Raw genomic sequence first — 23,053 nt, 5'->3', positions numbered from 1 at the left:
AGGCAGCTGGTACTTGATAGCTGTGCAGTGTGTAAACCTCACCCTCCTGGCACGCACTAGTGACTGGGGCTAGCGGCCAAGTTAGCACGTCTGTCTCCCATGCCGGGAATCACCGGTTTGAATCCCGCTCCATGCTTGTCGAGTAGAACTGGCGACACATACAGACACTGCAATAACCGGAGAAGAACCTCAGAATTAAATTGCATTTAACCCAGCCCATTAGCGGTTTGCTTGAACGAAAATACTAAAACTTGATGCCAACTGACTTGGCGTGTAGCACTCTTAAAATAGGGCCCTATATTTGCAATATCAATAAGACATCAGTGAACAGTGATGCAACTTACACACTGGATAGAGATGATTTGACTTTAATCATACTATTTACAAAAGGGAGTTATTTGTTTTTCTTTTTTTCAGCAAATGATTTAGGTTAAGTTCTGAAACGGTCCAAATTGCAATGAAACCTGTCTCAAGTAGCTATGAAGAGAAAGACATTGTGATTGTACAAAAAGGAAAAGGACAGGGCCACAACAATATTGGTTTGCATAGCAAGTAGATTTTCAAAAGGGGCAACAGGGCTGAATCAGAACACTAATATGGGGTAACAAAACAAAGAGTGTCAAATATATTGACAAACTGAAAGGAAAAAGACATCATATCAACACAAGTTTCCATAGAACTATAACCTGAGAAGGGTGGGGGTGGGGTGGGGGGTGGGGGGGGGGGGGTCCTGATTGAAATCTCTAGCTCCTTAAAGGAATAACAAAGTACAATCAAGAGAAGATGCAGAATTAGTCTGAAACATTTAAGAGTTGAGGTGTAGGAGCTACAATACTGCATACTAAAGGCTTGACTTTAACAGGTTTTTGTACTACTAATACTACTAATTTTTCCATTCGACATGTGATTCATGATGTCATGATCATTAACATAGCTATACTCCATATGCTGGTCAGAAAATATTTCAAAAGGAAAGACAGAATGAAGGAAGGGTGGAGGAAGAGTGAGCAGAGAGAGAAAGACATCAAGTATAAAGATACTGACGCCCTGTGAAGTGCTTTTCATCAGAGTAGAATATTTCTGTTTGGTGCTTAATACATGACTAAAATAATGTGGGCAAGCATTTCTGTCAGGTTTTGGTCACTTCACAACACAAGCATACATATATAACTAGTCAACAGAGAGGCACCCTTTAGTCAACCCCTCTTTATGTCTGTTACACAGTGCACTACATAGTGTTCACCTGACAGGTTAGAATACCACACTAAGCCCCAATGATATATTTAGCTGACTATGAGAACATTTATGGAAACAACTTTCATACATCTCGTTTACATTTTTCATCAGTGAGAAAAGACAGGTTTAGCTTTCTATGTTCTGTAATATTCACTAAAAACTGTGAAAATAATAACTGGCTGATGTTTGAATATCAAACAACAGAAGTCCGACAGAATGTTTATTTTGTTTTGATTAGTACAAGTTCTTTTTTCAGTTAATGCCATAGGAGGTGTGGTTTTAAGTTCGTTCCCGCAGGTGGGTGGGCTTAAAAAGGTTTATAGTCATGGTGAGGAGGCGTCACTCTCTGACTCCATCCTACAATGTGCGGCTCTGAGGCCTGTAGGAAAACTCGGCCGATCTCTGTCTGTCTCTGACTCCACTATCGGGTCCTCAGGCAAGGGAAAACTCCGACATTCCCAAGGCTGGACCGTCTGCCAAGAAAACATGGAGAGTGTAAAGAACAGCAGGACTATCTTAAAAACAGTTTAAGAATGTGTGAATGAGATTTGAGAACGGCGCAGACCCACACTGAGAACCACAGGTCTAAAACAACTGAAAAACAGCACAGAAGGATACAAAAATGTGTTCAATATGAATGGCACCTTATGTGTTCTGATTACCATCACTGTTGATGTTAATGGTCTGAGAGCATAAGGGTGTATGCTTTGGCTTACCTTCTCTTCAAAGGTGCAGTCTGAAGTGGATCCGCATGTGTCTTCGCTGTACGGCAGTCTGTGTGTGTCTCTGGTGTAAGGTGTGTGCGCGTCACGGGAGCAGGGTGTGTCGGGGCTGGGTGGGCTCAGGGGGGACGGCACGGGCCCGTAGTCCAGCAGCAGGTGGAAGTGACCCGTGTCTGGGGACGAGGGCTGGGGTGTGGAAGGGTTCGTTCCTGCTATGGATGGTGTTGTTCGCCCATCCAAGGATTTATAGGACCTAGAAAGTGACAGGTTCATATTTAAATGTTGCCTGGTAACAACAGGAAGACATAGTAGCTGATCGATAAGGGCAGCGGTTTGCTTACACATCATTTTCTAACTTTTTAGTTTTTTTTTGTTTTTGCTGAAGTAAAATGGATTTTAAAACAGGAGATACATTTTAGCAAGCTGTATTGACTAATTAGTGTCCTGGATCAGAACTATTTCATTTATAATTTCATTTACGGCCCATTTTTAAAGTCTGTGACCCATCAGAAGATCAGGACCACTGGATTAGAGCATGTACCTGCTGCCGCTCCTCTTGGCGGGTGTAAGAGCAGTCCATCTCCAGCGAGAGCTTTCATGCTCCTCATATGACTGATGTAGTTTGGAGAACACAGCATCTGAAAGGTCCTCCACCTATAAAAGTGAATCATGAGGGGCATCACTAATGAGGATCAACAACATCCTGATATGGTTTAGATCCTTGAGAGAGAGAGAAAAAAAAAAGATCAACGTTATACCGGAATGTTATTATCGTCGTCCTCTGCCAGCGGCTGGGCACAAATGTCCACTTCCCTCCAACTGTGAAAAAATAGTTTTTTTAAAAAGAGTGAGGCTCTAGAGGTGATATTGGATCAAATTTTGTTTTGGATATTACATTTTTATGCAAGCGATTTAAAGGTGTATTCCAGGGTAAATACAAGGTAAGCTCGATCATTTGCATCTGTGGAATACTCGGTTTCTAAGTGCGTCAATAATAAATAAAAGTCTATTTTAAAACACTTAGGTGTTTAGAAATATTTACTTAGTTCTTAGAAATACAATCTTTGTATTCTTGTTGTTTTCATACATTTTAAAACAAATGATTAATACCACGTCCTACAAAAATGATGATTTAACAACTATAATGGTCAAATTGTGTACCAAGTAAACATTATTATAATACTTTCAATGCACCTTAAATACATGTGATAAATGTAATTATTATTATTAAAAAAGCATCCAAACATATTTTTCATGGTAACTATATATATATATATATATATATATATATATATATATATATATATATATATATATATATATATATATATATATATATATATATACTTAATTTAGAAATATAATACATTTTAAAATTATGAATAGCAAGAAGTTTTCTTAGGGTTACTTCACTTGACAAAACTTGCCTTTCCAAAAAAACCTTATATATATATATATATACACACACACACACACACACAGTTGAAGTCAGAAGTTTACATACACTTAGATTGAAGTCATTAAAAACTCAGTGCCTGTTTGCTTGACATCATGGGAAAATCAAACTAAATCAGACAAGACCTCAGAAAAAAAATTTGTTTGGTTCATCCTTGGGAGCAATTTCTAAATGCCTGAAGATACCACGCTCATCTGTACAAACAATAGTACGCATGTATAAATGCCACGGGACCATGCAGCCATCATACCGCTCAGGAAGGAGACGCATTTAGTTTCCTAGAGATGAACGTAGTTTGTTGTTAAAAGTGCAAATCAATCCCAGAACAACAGCAAAGTGCCTTGTGAAGATGCTGGATGAAACAGGTAGACAAGTATCTATATCCACAGTAAAATTAGTACTATATCGAAATTACCTGAAATGCTGAATGGAAGAAGCCACTGTTCAAAAACCGCCATTAAAAAGACAGACCACAGTTTGCACATGGGGACAAAGATCTTACTTTTTGGAGAAATGTCCTCTGGTCTAATGAAATAAAAATTGCAGCATCATGTTTTGGGGTGCTTTGCTGCAGGAGGGACTGGTGCACTTCACAAAATAGATGGCATCATAAGGAAGAAAAGTTATATGGATATATTGAAGCAACATCTGAAAAAAAAAGCTCATTCGCAAATGGGTCTTCCAAATAGACAATGACCCCAAGCATACCTCCAAAGTTGTGGCAAAATGGCTTAAGGACAACAAAGTCAAGGTACTGGGGTGGCCATCTCAAAGCACTGACCTCAAGCTGATTGAAAATTTGTGGGCAGTACTGAAAAAAGCATTTGGAGGAATGGGCCAAAATTCCAGCAACTTATTGTAAGAAATTTGTGGAAGGCTACCCAAAACATTTGACTCAAGTTAAACAATTTAAAGACAATGCTACCAAACACTAACAAAAAGTATGAAAACGTTTGGCCCGTTGGTAATGTGATGAAAGAAATAAAAGCTGAAATAATTATCTCTACTATTATTCTGACATTCACATTCTTAAAATAAAGAAGTGATCCTAACTGACCTAAGACAGGGAATGTTTTCTATAAATATATTTGGCAAAGGTGTATGTAAACATTTGACTTCAAATGTGTGTGTGTATACATATATATAATTTTATAATATAAAAATATAAATGTTTATAATAATATAAATAATACACAATATAAATAAACACTTTAATGACAAATAATAATAAAATAAATAAAATAACTTTTCATTCAGAAATAAAAAAAACATTCATCACAGAATAGGTGTGTGTATACGGTCATTTTTGTATTTTTTTTATGAATTGCAGTCTTGGTGTATTTTTGAAAAATAGATCCAAATAAAATAATAAATAAATGACATTGTCCTCACATTGTCAACCCAAATACAAATAAAAAAACTTTACGTTTGAACTGTGAACTGTATGGGGCAACCGTTATATACTGAATATAACCCAGAACATTCCTTGTGCAGTGGACTTAGTGCCAACATGAGAGACTTTGAGACTTGTTTCTTTACCTGGGTGTGAGAATTTCTTTGTACTGTAGTTTCTCAACTCTAGTTGTGGCGGCCACTGACATGGGAATGACAATGTTGTTGATATCAAACGGGCTCTCGCCTCTCCTTCTCCGTATGGGCTGTTTAAAACCACAAATTGCATCAATCCAAGTGAGAAAAAGGCGATTACATGGTGTATTCCCTTCAACTTTGTTGTAAGGACATGATATTGAACATACCATGCTGTTGCCGAGAGGAGTGCTGCTCTCAGCGGGGAGGGACAGCTGTCTACTCAGGGGACTGGTGTTGAAGGAGTGAAGGCCTGACAGAGACGGACAAGGACTGCCAGCGTCCATCACCACTTTTGGTGCTATATTATTATATAAGTGAAAAGAAAAAATGTATATATATAAACTCATGTAGGAGAGCACACTTTAGGAGTTAATTTTAAAAATACTTTTTTTTAATCAGTTTATCAGAGTGGAGCCCAAAAGTCTATTTCTAAGTCACTAAAAAGCAAATTTGTGGCATTGATCATGTTAACATCTTTGTTCTCTTCATTGTGTTTATCAGGTATTTCTGTGGTGACGACACTCACAGTCTGCTCTGTCCAGAGAGTGCGCACAGACCCTCTTCCTGATGTGACTCCGGTCCAGTGCACGATCCCCCCTGCAAGGCGTGAGTGTGTCTGGTTTTGGGACACATAAGATGCTTTCCGCCTGCTGCCGGTGCAGCCTCTCCGACCTGATCTTGTGACGGGCCAATCCTGACGGAGATAAAATGAGAAAGAAAGCAGCTCAAATCAGTTGAATGGGTCCTTTAATAGTGCACTGAACTCAATTGTGGGTCTTTTTTTAAGGTTGCACTATGAAATATCAAAGTCACTTTGACAGACTGGGTTGTAAATATTCCGCCTTGCTTATCTGAATTATTATTTTTGTAATATATATTATATTTCTTCTTCACATTTTATGTTGCAGCCTTATGCTAAATGCTTTAAAAATAAATAAATTAAAATGACTTCAATCTACACTCATATCCCATAATGACAAAGCAAAAACCAGATTTTTGATAACTTTGCAAATTTATTAAAAACAAAAAAACTGAAATATAACATTGACATATGTATTCAGACTCTTTGCTATGACACTTGAAATTGAGCTCAGGTGCATCCCATTTCTCCTGATCATCTTTGAGATGTTTCTACACTTTGATTGGAGTCCACCTGTGACAAATTCCATTGACTGGACATGATTTGGAAAGACACACACCTGTTTAAATAAAGTCTCACAGATGAAAATGCATATCAGAGCAAAAACCAAACCATGAGGTCAAAGAAACTGGCTGCAGAGCTCAGAGACAGGACTGTGTCAAGGCACAGATCTGGGGAAGGCTACAAAACAATTTCAGCTGCATTGAAGGTTCCCAAGAGCACAGTGGCCTCCATAATTCTTAAATAGAAGAAGTTTGGAACCACCAGGACTCTTCCTAGAGCTGTCCGCCCGGCCAAACTGAGTGATCGAGGGAGAAGGGCCTTAGTCAGGGAGGTGACCAAGAACCCGATGGTCACTCGGACAGAGCTCCAGCATTTCTCTGTGGAGAGAGCAGAACCACCATTTCTGCAGCACTCCACCAATCAGGCCTGTATGGTAGAGTGGCCAGACGGAAGCCACTCCTCAGTAAAAGGCATATGAAGGACTCTCAAACCATGAGAACCAAAATTCTCTGGACTGATGAAACAAAGATTGAACTCTTTGGCCTGAATTGCAAGCGTCATGTCTGGAGGAAACCAGGCAACACTCATCACCTGGCCAATACCATCCCTACAGTGAAGCCTGGTGGTGGCAGCATCAAGCTGTTGGGATGTTTTTCAGCAGCAGGAACTGGGAGACTAGTAGGATCGATGGAAAGATGAATGCAGCAATGTACAGCGACATCCTTGTTGAAAACCTGCTTCAGAGCACTCTGGACCTCAGACTGGGACAAAGGTTCATCTTCCAACAGGACAATGACCCGAAACACACAGCCAAGTTAATGCAAGAGAGGCTTAGAGACAACTCTGTGAATGTCCTTGAGTGGCCCAGCAAGAGCCCAGACTTGAACCCAATCGAACATCTCTGGAGAGACCTGAAAAATGGCTGTCCATCGACGTTCCCCATCCAACCCGACAGAGCTTGAAAGGATCTGCAGAGAAGAATGACCGAAAATACCCAAATCCAGGTGTGCAAAGCTTGACGCATCTAGGGCTGTCGCGATAACCGTAATATTGTAATACCGCGCTATTGACCAGCCAACCGCAGAGGAAGGAAAGCAACCGCAGAAACCGCGGCAATCGCAGTGTTCAGTTTTTTTTCTTTCTTCCATAAGGCTGTGGCCTTTTTGTTTTACAATTTGTCACTGTGCATTTAATGTTAAATAAATTAATAATTATGCAAGAGTGTTAGGCCTAAGACATTTTCCCATGAACCATTGTAGCTCTATCTGGTGTTTCATTTATTTTGAATAGGCCTACTGAAACGATGGCAGTCGCTCTCGTCCCAAAACCTAATGTCACGTCGCCAGTTCGGGAACATTTCGGCTTTCAACCCAATGAAAAGGGCGAGCCAGCGAATTTAGATGAGCCGATATGCAAAATTTGCAGCGAAAAGGTTCCTGTGACACGCGGCAATACATCTAATTTGAGGTGTCATCTCGCTAACTGTCATCCAGCCATTAATGCACAGCTGGCCCCTCAAGCATCAGGTCGCGGAGCAACATCAAAAAGGACAGCTGAGACCGGTACCAGCCAACAGTTAGGAGTAGCTGAAGCCTTTGGGAAATCTGTAAAATACAGCCGTGAAAGTAACAGGCATAAATGCCTTACAGCAGCTGTTACCCAGTATCTAGTTCAGGAGATGGTTCCATTCAACACGGTGGAGAAACCTGCATTCAAGTCAATGCTTCAAAAATTTGACAAGCAGTACGAGTTGCCGGGCAAAACCTACTTTTCAGAAACTGCTGTGCCAAAAATGTACAGCACGGTAAAGACATCGATTAAAAGCGAGCTTATGAATGTCGACTACTTTTCTGCCACAACCGATATGTGGTCAAGTGTCAATATGACTCCTTATATGAGTCTAACGGTTCATTATCTCAGCATAGAATGGATTCTGAAATCACGTTGCCTTGAAACAGTGTTCATGCCCGAAAACCACACGTCCGACAATATTTCGGATGCTCTCCGGCACACATTTGAAGAGTGGTCCCTGGATGAGAAGAAGCTGGCCTGTATCACTACAGACAATGGGGCCAACATAGTTGCAGCAGTCAAAAAGTTGAACTGGCCGTGGCTGAACTGCTTTGGTCACAATTTACATTTGGCAGTTACAAACGCAATGGCAAGCGTCAAAGATGGCACAGCCCGAGCAATGGGCCTGTGTCACACACTGGTTAGTACATTTTCTCAAAGCTGGTTGAAGAGAAGAGATCTAGCGAAAGCACAAGCTGAACTTCAAATTCCTCAGCATGGCCTCATACTGGTAAGTTATCAAATTTAAACTATTTGCTAACTTATTGATCATGTTATTAGCCAATAAATAAAAATGAAATTATACAAATTGAACAAAATAGCCTACTGTTACAATACTTGTCTGTTGCTGGATTTAATGTATTTTTAGTTTAAAATAAATATTTTGAAACGAAAATTATTTCAAAAGGTAAGATATATTGAAGAAAAAAACATATTTAGGTTAACTTCAGCTCGATTTAACGTCCATAAAATGTTTGTGCACATTTAGTCTAATTAATATGCATTATTTTGCAGTCGGGATATTTTAAATGTAGTTTTTGTTTAGTAAAAATAGCCTATATTGAAACGAATAAATAATTTAAAATGTAGCCTAGTCTATAATTTATTTTGGGAGGCTAATTAGTAGATGATGTCCTTGGCTAATACATGTGTATTTGTGCAATGAGCAAACCGTCGGAAAGGGTTTTCAGTGCCGCGGGGAATATTGTTACCCCCATGCGATCCTCCCTGAAACCACATAAGGTTAATATGTTGGTTTTCCTAGCGCGAAACAAGGACATGATAACCCAGATCTAAATCGCATTCGTTAAGGCTTAAGTTTATTCTCTGTATTTTCACTTAGGCCTACACATTGTTTTCATGTGATAGCCTACTTTTAGAATTCTTTCGTTTTCAAATTAGAAAAAGGAATTTTCTTATTAGGCTACTTGTTTACATGTGATAATTTAGAACTCTTTGATTTCTTTAATTTTTTTAATTGGAAAAGGCATGTTCTTGTTGCTGTTTGGCATTTAACAATAAACAAAAATGTTTTAAAACGTGTCTCTCTGTCAGTTACAAAGCAACAATATATACTACATAACTCAACAATAGAGCTTTGTATGTAGTAAAATCAGGATAAATTAGGTTTGTTAAAAAAATAAAAAAATAAAAAAGGCGGTAATACCGCATATCGCGCTATTGAGCCACCCATAATAACCGCAAGGGTAATTTCTTAACCGCGACAGCCCTAGACGCATCATACCCAAAAAGACTAGAGGCTGTAATCGCTGCCAAAGGTGCTTAGTTAAGGGTCAGAATATATGTCAATGTGATATTTCAATTGATTATTTTTAATCAGTTTCCCAAGTTATCAAAAATCTGTTTTTTGCTTTGTCATTTTGAGGTATGGAGTGTAGATTGTTTTAAAAATCTAACAAAAATAATTTAAAGCATTTTAGCATAAGGCTGCAATACAACAAAATGTGAAGGGGTCTGAATACTTTATGAATGTGCTGTATCTATTTATAGAGACATGTGTATATCTTAAATCCTGTAACCAGTCTACTTACGGACTGCGGCCGCATGCGTGTTTGACAGTCTGAATTTGTGTTTGGAGAGGAAGGATGATGAAGATGACGGTTTGATGGAGATCTTTTGTTTCAGGGAGATCTTCTTGAGTGGTTTGATCCTCTCTAAGTGACGAGTCTGCCAATGAGACCGCAAGACCTTCTGCAGCTGTATGCTCAGAGCCACATCTGAAAGACCAACCAGAGGAGACAAACTGATTTTAGACCAGTTTTTTTAAATGTTTTTTACAAATAATGAAATTCTCACAATTTCTACAGTGAATATTTAGCGCATCTGACTGGGCATTTGTTTCTCACCTGATTGCATGGACAGTACAGGGTGGACGCTGCGGTCTTGATGTGCAACTCTCTCCAGCAGAGGGCACTCATACGGTAAATCCAGTTTGGAGAGGGGATGAGCGCCTCCACACATGACACATGAGGAGTTGAGGTCACAGGCTGGTGGAGGTGAGAAAGACACTCTCTGAACCTGATTAAAAAAAAAAAAAAAAAATGTGAAATATACTTAAATCTAAATATATGTAAAATAACATATACACATTCTGATTATGTCTGGAATACTTGATTCTGATTGGTCAGTTGCACCATTCGGAGTAAGTGATGCTGATACAGTGCATTCAGAAAGTATTCAGACCCCTTATTTTTTTTTACATTTTGTTAAATTGCAGACTTATGCTAAAATGCTTTAAATATATAGATTTTTTCACATCAATCTACACTTCATACCCCATAATGACAAAGGTTTTCATTAAGGATATCTCTGTATTTTGCTGTGTTCAGCTTTCCTTCAACCCTGACCAGTCCCCCAGTCCCTGCTGCCGAAAAACACCCCCACAGCATGATGCTACCACAACCATGCTTCACCGTTGGGATGGTATTGTGCAGGTGATGAGCGGTGCCTGGTTTTCTCCCCTGATTGTTGAGTTTGGCCGGCGGCCAGGTCTAGGAAGAGTCCTAGTTGTTCCAAACTTCCATTTAAGAATTATGGAGGCCACTGTGCTCTTGGAAACCTTCAATGCAGCCGAAATTGTTTTGTAGCCTTCCCCAGATCTGTGCCTTGACACAATCCTGTCTCTGAGCTCTGCAGGCAGTTTCTTTGGCCTTATGGCTTGGTTTTTGCTCTGATATGCATTTTCAGCTTTGAGACCTTATATAGACAAGTGTTTCCCTTTTCAAATCATGTCCAATCAATAGAATTTGCCACAAGTGGACTCCGATTAAAGTGTAGAAACATCTCAAAGATGATCAGGAGAAATGGGATGCAACAGAGCTGAATTTCAAGTGTCATAGCAAATGGTCTGAATATTTATGTTAATGTTATATTTAAAAAATCTGGTTATTGCTTTGTTGTTATGGGGTATGGAGTGTAGTCTTATATGAAAAAAATATTTTTATGCATTTTAGCATAAGGCTAAAATTATTTTTTTTCAACATAACAAAATGTGAAAAGAAATTATAGGGTTTGAATACTTTCTGAATGCACTGTAGATTGGGCAGGCCAAATTTTTTTTATCATTTTGAGACTATCTGCATCGGTACCTGTAACTGGACGATTAACAAAAGCAGTTATTCCTTCTAATAACAGACCCAAAATGTATGGATAGTGCACATATTCTGTTTTTCAAATAATTTGATTGAATTTTGAGTAAATATTGTGTAAAAGAAGTGTTTATTTAAATTCACAAATTTTGTGTACATTTTATATGCTATCATTAATTTGTATTTTATATGTCTGCATTTTATATTGACCACTGCTCTGCAGATATTGCATTGTCATTAAAAACATAATACTGAGGTGAAATATCTTTGTATAATGACCCTTAAATGAAATATTCCAGGTTCAATACAAGTTAAGCCAAATCGATGGCATTTGTGGCATAATACTTATCTTTAAAAAAGGTAAATATCAGGGTTACAGTGAGGCACTTACAATGGAAGTGATGTGGAACTTTAAAATACTCAGTTTCAAAAGTATAGCCACAAGACATAAACAATATGCGTGTTAGCATTATTTTAGTGTGATAAGGTCACTTAATAACCTCTGGGTAAAGTTATAGTTTATTTTACAACTTCATTGCCATGATGTTGTCATGTCAACAAATCCTAAAGCACTTACATGACTGTAAAAACGTATTATTTAAACAACTTTACAGCTCAAACAATACACAAGTATAGAAGAAGTAAAGCAAGTCCGGTTATAAAATTATAAGCTTCACGTTTCTGCCTTTAAAACCTCTAAAATTTGGCCCCATTCACTTCCATTGTAAGTGCCTCACTGTAACCTTGATTTTTGCTTTTTTTTTTTTATTTATTTTTTTTAAAGGAGGGACGAGTTGAAATTATTTTTGTGGTAATCAATACTACACCACAAATGCTGTCGACTGAGCTTAACTTGTATTGAATCTAGAATATTCCTTTAAACTGTATATTCGACCATTGTCCTTGGCAACCAATCTTGTGTCTAGTATCACTTTGCGGTCTCTTTCTTCTCACTTAAACAATTTAAACTCAAATCAACGTTTCACATCCATTTATGTATTTGTAGTGAAGGGTGCACTCAGTTTTACTTCTAAAGAAATGAACAGTAATATTGAAACATATGTATGAAATCATGACCACTCATGTGAGATGAAGAGTTTAGTCCTATCAGTAACTTTATAAAAGCTATTTTATTCTACATAGGGCCCTCATGGAAGCAGCCACGTTAGGATCACACGACCAGTTGAATACTACTTTCTTAATCTCAGTAACTGCCCTGTTATTGGACACGTTCATGCATGGATTAAATTAATCCTGGTTTAATGTGCATAGTGAATTTCTACATTGGCATTGGCAACTGGAAACTACTGTTTGAATGATGCAGCTTCCAGGCCACTAGGTAAGTCACTTCAACATACTTCAAAAAGTTACTGAGTGCACCCTGAAGTCAATCCTGGGGTCCCATTCTTTTCAAGGCACAAATTTCCAAGATATTTCCACAACATTTTATGCGCCTAACAAGTGAAATATTTAAGAAAAACAAATGCATCCATTTAAATCTAGCTATTATTTTGCTGTTACTGTGTGTAATTTCTTAACTCAAGATAAGCAGTTTGCTCAATGGCCCAGTGTGATTATTCATCCCCATAAAGATGTGATTTAAGTAAATTAATACATAGTCTGTATGAGCTGCACACTTCAGAGTGCTCTCTGTCATCTCACACACAAGACTGCACATGATGATCACGATGAGGTGTTTTAAGTGTATGAGCCATCTTTACGCATTCATTTTGAAGCGTGCATCACTTATATGATTATTTATTTATTCAATTAAATCAGAGATGTTTTTAGTTTAATTATCACACTAGGATATATCACAATTTTAATTTGATTAATTGTACATTTAAACATAAATTTTCACCCAAACATGTCATATTCCATGACATTCTGCGTTTTATTGCAAATCCCATAGTTATGACTAGATTACATGTTTCCTGCATACTACATGTGGTAACCAAGGTATAAGCCGACTCCGATCATTGAATAATAGAAAATTAATTGACATCCCGATGTAATAAAGCTGAATCTCCCCCAGTGTGAATTAATTGTTTTTTTTAAATCAGTGGTCTAATAATAGTCTTATAATATTAATGAGTATCAATTACATCTTTACCTTCTCCTTTATTAAAATTTGCATATCAAATCTACTGACTTCATCAGAATGTTTAAGCAGTATAAGAACAAAGCAGATCTACGGTATTATTTTCCTACAGTATTTAAACTGCTGAACGTGACTTTTATCAGATAAGACAACAATAGCCTTATAATAGTAATTTTGAGTTTCAATAATGTCCTTACGTCACCGTTCATTTCAGTTGAGGCATCAATGCTCCGCATCAAGCGACACTTTTCCCTCCACATGACATGCATTGCAGAAAGTGACATGGAGGGGCGAATGTATGAGCTTGCCACACAAGAAAGTGGGAGGTGTGCACAACAAACATTGAAAACATTTATTTGGAACAGAAAAAATGGCAAATGCTTTGATAGCAGAAATTAAAAAGAGGACTAGTTTATGTTTAGGTCTAAGTGTTTTTTTGACACTATAAATTATGAGACATTCAATATCTCTTCATAAATTTGGACAGTTTTAAAATATTTATAGTAGATTTGTATTTGGGAAGAGAAATCGGCCCAGGATTTTACAAAGCAACTGGCCCAAAGTTTGAGTGGGGGTGTTCACTGTCCTTTTCTGCATATCGATGTGCCATTTTGTGGTCCGTTCTGCATAACGCAGCGGCTCATTTTAGCTTATAGCGGCCTATTTGGCCCATTTTGCGGCTGACCCACCAGCCCGCTCGGTTCTCCCGATGGCCAGTCCGCCCCTGATCGGCCCCAAAGCGTGTCGGCCCACCGGGAAAATGCCCGGTATGCCAGATTATCAGTCCTGCTTGTCCACATCGTCTTCAGTGGCTCTGATGCCGGGAGTACATAAAGAATCTTAAGTTCACTTTTACAGTCAACAACACAACACTTATGACACTTAGGAAGCTGAGACATTCTTCTTCTCACGGTGTCTGCTCCAGCATGGAAAAAAATGCCAGACAGTTTGTGATCACTCAAGGGAGGATCTATGATAATAGGGAGTCTGTCACCAGTCGTGGGCGAGGCCAGCTCTAAAGTGACGTCACTTTAGAGCAGAAACGAAAACCGTTCATTTTGACACACTGTTTTAGATTAATAGAAATATAAGAAAGAGTGGGTGGACTTTTAATATTGTAGGGTGGTTGTGTACACACACTGCTGACTCACATTTATGTACAAACACCATGTAAAAGTGAATTTTGCATAATAGGTCCCTTTAATAGAGGAAATAAAAATCTAAATTGAAAGCATGTTTTCCACAGTTTTTTGCTAAATTAACACAGGGAAGAAAGTATTTTAATCATTTCATTTAGACGCACAACACAAAAATACACTAATAAAAAAAAAATGTACTTACATATATTTTTACAAAAACATTTTTTTGTGAATGAACAGGGTGAGTACAGTGAACAAAGAGCCCCGTTTAATTTTATTATGATGCAATAGAATACTGAATAATAATAATAATTATTATTATTATTATTATTATAAGGATTATACTTGTTTTGTTCAATAGTAATATATCTTTGTTGTATTTTCTTTATATTTTTGTAGAAAGTACACTAGGAGCTTTTATTTTGGCGGAAGACAGGTAGTGCAATACTGCTCATTACAAATCTGGTGATACCCATTTTAGACTTGTATGATAACTTGCAGTGGTTACAAATGTTTGGAATTGTGTGAATGTGTGCCTGTAGTGCTATGCTTTCACAATGCACGCAAATTGATCTGAGACGGAACAGAGCGCCACCAGTTCAAACAGACCATGTATTCACTGAATTAAATCGCAGCCTTTTGTGGTTTAATAATCACACATATGACAGTACTGAGATGTTGATGTTATTTTGTGCAGTCCTGAAGGATCATAAAATGAGTCTAATGATGCACTCTTTAGGAAACGTATTAGCCAAATGAAAAGCACACTACAATCATTGCGATATTCAACATATTGCTTAATTTTACATCGCTAGTAAAATCATCATGGTAATATCGTGAATATTCGATGCTTTGCCCAGCTCTACGGCATGCAAACAAATTTCACATAAACACACCTTGCCGTTGAGATTGTGGAAAGTGTTTGGGTGGATAAGACGACGTCTGCTGCAGCTGACCAGCGGGCGTATTCGTGCAGCCGTAAAACTGTTGTCTGGACTTGAAGAGCATGTGTCTGACATTTCTGTGACGCTACTGAAATGAGAAACAGTGCAAACAACATGAAAAATCCAGTTTTATCCATTAACTAAACTATGACAAAACTTTCAATAAGAAGTCATTAACATTTACTGCATATATACAGGGTTTCTGAAGGTTTTATGAAGCTAAATGTAAGATTTAAGACCTGTTTAAGACCATCAAAAGAAAACGGAAGGAATCAATGTGTGTGTGTGTGTTGGGGATACCTTCTTTTTTTAAATGAGGGATCATGAAATTGCATTTTGTTTATATTTAGTACTGCCCTGAAGAAGCTATTTGACATAACACATCCTCACATATATTCCACAAGACAAAATATTAACTGAATTTACACACATGATCCTGTTAAGAAGTTTACATTCCCTTGGTTTCTAATATGGTGTGTTGTGTGTGTAATAATTGTTCATGAATCCCTACTTTGTCCTGAGCTGTGAAGATGTCCACTTTTCTTAAGAAAAAAACCCAACTACAGTAAAACTATTTGGTTTCTCAACATCTTCTGCACATTTGAGTTCTTCCCAAGAGGCTATATATGAGGTCCAGATTTTGACAATTGAGGGACTAATACACAACTATTAAAAAAGGTGCAAACAATTATTGATGCTCAAGGCAACATTTTAGCTTTTTATAAAATGTACAAATTCCATGTAGCCTATCCTATCCATATGATGTCATTCTGCATATGTAATTATGAAATGACTTCACAAAAATGTAACCAAAAATTTGAAATACTGTCCCCACATATGAACATATAAGTGCTTGTACTTCGTAAAAAGTGTAGTGTAGCTGTCTAAATGTGACATTGTCTCTGTGCTCATGGGGCAATGGACATTACAGAAAAATACTTGCATATTGCGTGCTGCACGAAGAAATGGATCGGCTTCTTTCAGCTCATTTTTGAAAACATTTTTATTGGTGCATTTCTACTTGTGCTGAATGACCAAATGTCAAAGAGTGTGTGCCGTCAAGTGTATGAAGTCATTGCCATGGTATCAGATACATTTCAGCAGATTTGCAGAAAGATTAGAATGAATGTATCATCAAATCAATGTGCAACGCTTCGAAATTGCTTCTCTTCTCTGCAAACGATACCAAAGACAATAGCGAGAAGGAAAATAAGTAGAAAAAAATCTGTGACCCTACCAGCTGAAACAAGGACATAATTACAATGTTTAGAGAATTGTCAGGACACACCTCTTCAAAACAGGACATCTGGTCACCCTACTTAAACGCAACGAGAAAACATTTAAGGCCTCTTTTGTGGAATGGGGAATTAAGAGTTGTTAAGACCCGTGTAAAACCCTGTATATAACATACTGTATATAAAGATCAGTAGTGCATGTACATTCTAATGTAATGACATATATAACAACATTTCTAACTAATGATCTGTTGATGGTTACCGGCAACCAATTTCCTATATAGAAGAGTCTCTTTTTCTCACATAATAATTGAAAGGAATCTCGGTTCAATAGAAGTTAAGCTCAATCGACAGTATTTGTGCCATTCTGTCGATTACCACAAAAATCTATTTCGACTCGTCCGTCCTTTTCTTTAAAAAAAAGTTACAGTGAGGCACTTACAATGGAAGTGAATGGGGCCAATTTTTGGAGGGTTAAAAGGCAGAAACTTGAAGATAATAATTTTATTAAAGCACTTACATTAATTCTTCTGTTCAAACTTTTTGTGTATTATTGAGTGGTAAAGTTGTTTAAATCACAATTTTCACAGTTGTTTTAGGGTTTGTTGACATTACATCATCATGGCAAGGAAGTTATAAAATTTAATATAACTTAACAGAAAAGGTTAGTAAGTGATTATATCACACTAAAATCATGTTAACACACATGTTCGTCTTGTGGCTATACTTTTGAAATAGTGAGTGTTTTAACATTTCCATATTGCCCCATTGACTTCCATTGTAAGTACCTCACTGTAACCCAGATTTGTACTTTAAATTTTTTTTTAAGAAAAGGACGGATGAGTGGAAATACATTTTGCGGTAATCAACATTATGCCACAAATGCTGTTGATTGAGCTAAACTTGCACTAAACCTGATTTTTTCCATTAAACAAATGTATAGTCCATTTATTTGGTAACTATTTAATTAGCTGGATAATTAGAGTAGTTACCCTACAATTCATCTACTCTGAATTTTTTTACGAAAATTGTGACTGACTGTATATAATGCGTTACTAATCATGTTTGATAATGATAATATAATTATAAAGTCTAATCATAAATACTAAAATGATTTACTTGTGTGTTGTACAAACCTAATGGAGATGCCGCTCTTCGATCTGTCTGTCAAATGAGACTGGGGTCCTGTGGAATTCTGGGATATCGGAGTAGTCAGGACATCCTCTTTAGTCCTAATGTTAATTAATCTCTGGCAGGAAGGGGCGGAGTCTCCAAGCTCCACAGGACCCTGCAGCGAGCACCCATGCAGACATTAGCATTAATTAAAATCATATAACATTATTAGAATTATAAAGCATTAATTAGCATAATAATGCTTTAGGACTTATCATAAACAGCTGTTGAAAAAAAGTGCATAACATACTAAAATAAAAATAATTTCCTTCTTTCAAATTCTTAAGAATAAATTGTATTAAAGTGTGAGGAATATAAATGACACAGTTACTTCCACTAAAATAATATCCTTCAAGCACAAGGCAATTCCCCAAATTCCCTGTCCCTGGACGCTCATCTCAGCTGTTTTTTCCTTTAACGTAAACATGGTTTCTCACCCTCTTTCGCGCGCACACGCGCACACACACAAACACACACACAGTAAATGTAGAGCGTCTGTTGACCTTGCTGGCACGGAGTTGGCGGTAGATGTCGACCTGCTGTCTGATGCGGTACTCCAGATCTGATATCTGAGTCTGTAGCCACGCCCAGTGACCAATGATTGAGGCTCTCTCCTGTGCAAACCGCCCTTCTGCTCTTCTCCATCTGAGACAGGAAAGTCAACAATCTGATTAGACATGCTAAAGTAAGACATTTAGTTGTTTAGCTAATGATTAGCTCTGATAGTGCGTATCCTTTTGCAGATGCACTGTTAAACAAGCAGAAACTGACTGTGACGACAGCAAAAACAAACAGGAAACACGCTGGCTTGTTCTCTGTGAATCTTCCAGCCCTGATGGTCCTGATCATAAAAGACAAGAAATCCCTTTCTATTGTGATGACGATGCATAACACACAGAGGGCGCTGTTACACCCTGATTTAGTAAAGTACTGGACAGCAACACATGTTAGTAATGTAGCAGTGATTCTCCACTGGTTTTGCTTCAGAATCCATATTTTACATTGGACATCAATTTATAATAAAACGGTTTATTGTACAAAAGTTAACAACAGTGTCCTTAAAATTAAACCATTTTAAATCTTTGTTACCATGATCTTTATGGGCTCATAAATATTAAAACAATTATTCACATAACTGGCTGAACAGGAAAATAGACAATTTTGTACAAGCTTAAACAACAGCTAGTCTGTAGAGTTTTTAGTGTTTGTGTTCTAAATCACAGTTTTCATTCTTTCAGTGCCAACAATTCACTGCACAAACATAAAACCATGTTTAATCTCCTTGAATTTAAAGGGATAGTTCACCCAAAAATGTAAATTCTCTCATCATTTACTCACCCTCATGCTATCCCAGTTGTGTGATTTTCTTTCTTCAGCAGAACACAAACTAAGATTTTTAGAAGAATATCTCAGCTCTGTAGATCCATACAATGCAAGTGAATGATGATCAGAACTTTGTAGCTCCAAAAAATCCCATAAAAGCAGCATAAAAAAGTAATCCAGTAAACTCCAGTGTTTAAATCAATTTCTACAGAAGCCATATAATAGGTGTGGGTGAGAAAAAGAACAATATTCCTATAAGTCCTTTTTTACTCTAAATCTCAAATTTAAGATGTGGAAGTGCAACTTAACAGGCACCACATTTGACTTTCAGATGTAAAAGTGAAAGTGGAGATTTAGAGTATAAAAGGGACCTTTTATATTTATAATATATCTGTATTTTTATATTATATATATCTGTTTCTCATCCACGTCTATTATATCGCTTCTGAAGAAATGGATTTAACAACTACAGTCATATGGATTACTTCTGTTTTTCCTTTATGTACTTTTATATGCTTTTTGATCTTCAAAGTTCTGGCCACAATTCACTTGTATTGTATGGACCAACAGAGCTGAAATATGTTTCTAAAATTCTTTGTGTTTTGCTGAAGAAAGAAAGCCATACACATCTGGGATGGCATTAGGGTAAATGATGAGAGACTTTTCATTTTCGGGTGAACTATATCCTTTAAATGAGGTCTTGGTAGTATTGTCTTATACCTTGTGTAGTTCCATTGTAAGTGAAATACCAGAGTTTGGTTAGGATTGGATATGCTGTCAGTGACTTTAGCAACAAAAGATATGAGAAGCATTTTCTCCTGCCTTTTTAAAAAGTTCATAAGTCAGGATATTTATTTATTTTGTGGAGCATATTTTTCTTTTCGGTGCTGAAATATTTCCTATAGAAACTTACTAGTTTCCAGAAGACAAATCCTACCTCTTGTGTTACATCCCCACACACAGCTTCTATATCCTTCTATACAGTGATGTTATCGGACGAACCGATTCCTCCGTAACGCTTTCTGTTCGGTGCGTTTATGTTATAGTGGTCTTGTTTAATATGACGTTAAATGTTTATCACCCTTTATTTTGTATTGCCTATTTGTTCATGGGGAATCAGAGAGTGTGAAAGTCCAAGGGGTGTTGCCAAAGGTTGCTTGAAAACATACTTTATTTTTGTAATTCCGTTTGGTGCCACTAGTAGCGCAGAAATGATTGAAAGGGGATGAAATTATGACAAGTGGGAGGGCACTGTTGCGCTCTAAAGCCTTATAGTAAAAATTGTATAGTACTAGATGAGTCAGAAACATTTCTGTCCCAATTTCCAGGAAAAGAAATCCAGCAAATTTCCCATGCGTACCTGCTAAAGGTTTATTTTGCCAACAATTTTGCACACTAACATATAGGTGCTAGCCTCAAAGCTAGCAGACATGGACTAAATTAAAGCCATAAAACTCATAGGGCTTTCATGAGTGTTTTAAATATCAATGTTCAAGCAATGTAATATTGGTTGTTCATGTTGGTTCTTTGGGGTTTATGTTAAACAAGAGTTAACTCCACAAAAGCACACCACCTGCTAACATGGCAAACGTCCCTCTCAGCACATTCCCACAGCACACATTGAGCACGCCCTTACTCGCAGCAGAGGTTGGATTCACCCACGTGGAACTTGGCAATTCGTTGTTAAATAAGAGGTTGAAATTTACATCTGCACACTGAAGCCCTATGAACCTTCAACAAATATGGAATTATCAACACTTATTGTTATCGGTCAATCGCTGCATTCTAAGGTCAAATATGTTTAAATAATGACCGCTAAACGGTATAACTGACCACGGTACCAGGCAACTGATTTATAGTTTCATGTCTCTTGTGTTACTTAGATAGTACAATTATTTGAACTTAAATCAATATTTCATATCCTATATATTATATTCAATATTTCAGTCACAGGCGATCACCATGTAAGGTTTTTTGCGATACCGATCGAGACCTTGCAGGGATGGGATTGTTAAAAGCGCATTGCCAAAAGAGAACGACGCTGAGCCCCGCTCCACACAAACTGACCAATTTATTCATGCTAATTAATTGTAACATGAGGATCTGAAGCATTATTGTCATTGTTCATCCAGATAGGTGTATATCCGTCAACGGTTTGGATAATGGGAGATAGAACAGCAAAGGAGTCGTCCCATACGCTGCCTGCTGTGAAGTGAATCATCTCGTAATTGTGTTTCATAAATCACGTTTGGCTTATGGACAGAGTACAAAGACATAGTCATTAAGCATGAATGCTCTGCTGCCTTTGTTCTTGGGTTTCAGACAGTGGGACAAAGAGGCTGATCGGCCATTTTTCACACAAACAAACACCGATAAGCAAGCCAACTGACACGCTGGCATATCACAGTGTTTAATATGGAGCCATGCCTGTCATTTTTCACTTATACAGAGCCAGGCTTACAACGTATTTGAGGTTAAAGAGTAAATGAAAGCAGTTACAAAAAGGGAGGGATCAATGTTTTGGATTGAGACTGTGGCTCTGTTCCAAAACCTAGTGAGTTGTCTTGCAGTCTTCTGCCTAAATATGCAGCACCCAAACTGAAACAGAACCTCATTAGTGTCCGATTTGAAATGCACTACAAAGGCTGCAACTCCGTGTGAAATGTGCAGCCTACAAAATAGCCCTACTAGTGCAAAGTACAAGGGAGACTCGAGGTACAATATTGATTACAATAGTTTCCAAAATGTTTCCAAAAGCTAACGACACAACACTCTTAAAAATCATAAAAATGCATCGCTTAGTACACACAAATATTGGGTAAATACTCCATTGTTAAAATTGAATTTATTTTTTCGATACGGTTTAAAATCTTTTCTCTCCACCATATTAGGCAAATATTTTCATTAGAAATGCACCGCTGTATCGGCCAAACATCGGTATCGGCAGATAAATCAACCATTATCGGACATCGCCCGATTGTTTAAAAAACGCAGATAATCAGGAGAGATTATTTCCTGACAAAAGGGGCGGAAAGCATCAAGCAATTAGCCTACAACTCGTGCTATGTAAAAGAAACGGTCTCTTGTGTGTGAATTACTTTTAATTGGGCAACAATGACATCATAGTTGCAATTTGTAAGCTTTGCACTGCTAGAATTTTTAGAAGTTGAACTACCTCTCCTTGGTGATCATGATTTAAAACTCGATTACACGTCCTTGCGCTTAAAACACACGCTCTGTTCCATTTTGGAGTCACATTTTGGTCTATTTCTCACCCAAAAGTGATTGTATCGCTTCAGGAGACTTGAATTAAACCAATCAAGTTGTTTGAATTATCTTTATGTTTCCTTTATGTACCTTTCTCTTTTTATTTTTTTAAGCTTGAAAACATTGGACACCATTGACTTGCAATGTATGGACAAATCACATCATATCGCCAGCTGAAGAAAGACAGTATGGTATGAGTTTGAGACATTATGAGGTTGAATAAATTAAATTTTTTTGGGAGTACAACTCCTTTAAAGCTCGAAACAGCAAGGAATATGAAGAGTTTGTTAAAGTTTAGCAGAGCATGCTTTAGCTATAAAAAGGGACAAGTTTTTTCTTTCAGAATTTATATATATATATATATATATATATATATATATATATATATATATATATATAATAAAAAGTCTTACCTACTCAATGTGAGCCTAACTGGTGGGTATTCAGAATCCAGTTAATGTCAATTAAGAATGTTAATGAGTTAATAATGTGCTTTTTGTTTCAGTGTTTTGTTTACAACTAAAACCAGTTTCTCTGAAACAT

General features: G+C 37.3%; 1 protein-coding gene across 3 annotated transcripts in view; it reads right to left on the bottom strand.

Moving 5' to 3' along the window:
* Window positions 1-353: 353 nt before the first annotated feature.
* LOC127633408 (KAT8 regulatory NSL complex subunit 1-like) overlaps window positions 354-23,053 on the bottom strand; it is a 38,372-nt gene continuing 15,672 nt past the window's right edge. For all 3 annotated transcript variants that reach the window (XM_052112482.1, XM_052112481.1, XM_052112480.1), the window contains 12 exons: window positions 18,424-18,565; window positions 17,884-18,035; window positions 15,465-15,600; window positions 10,087-10,258; window positions 9,772-9,957; window positions 5,531-5,698; window positions 5,172-5,302; window positions 4,954-5,072; window positions 2,717-2,777; window positions 2,500-2,612; window positions 1,953-2,211; window positions 354-1,709 (listed from right to left, as the gene is read on the bottom strand). In XM_052112482.1, coding sequence (XP_051968442.1) covers window positions 1,560-1,709; window positions 1,953-2,211; window positions 2,500-2,612; window positions 2,717-2,777; window positions 4,954-5,072; window positions 5,172-5,302; window positions 5,531-5,698; window positions 9,772-9,957; window positions 10,087-10,258; window positions 15,465-15,600; window positions 17,884-18,035; window positions 18,424-18,565 — 1,789 coding nt within the window. In that variant the 3' untranslated portion in view covers window positions 354-1,559. The remainder of the gene's footprint in view (window positions 1,710-1,952; window positions 2,212-2,499; window positions 2,613-2,716; window positions 2,778-4,953; window positions 5,073-5,171; window positions 5,303-5,530; window positions 5,699-9,771; window positions 9,958-10,086; window positions 10,259-15,464; window positions 15,601-17,883; window positions 18,036-18,423; window positions 18,566-23,053) is intronic.

This window comes from Xyrauchen texanus, chromosome 40, assembly GCF_025860055.1.
Source record: "Xyrauchen texanus isolate HMW12.3.18 chromosome 40, RBS_HiC_50CHRs, whole genome shotgun sequence".
In the NCBI taxonomy this organism is placed as follows: Eukaryota; Metazoa; Chordata; class Actinopteri; order Cypriniformes; family Catostomidae; genus Xyrauchen; species Xyrauchen texanus.
Note: the sequence above shows the minus strand (reverse complement) of the source record. Positions and strands in the feature narration are given on the sequence as shown.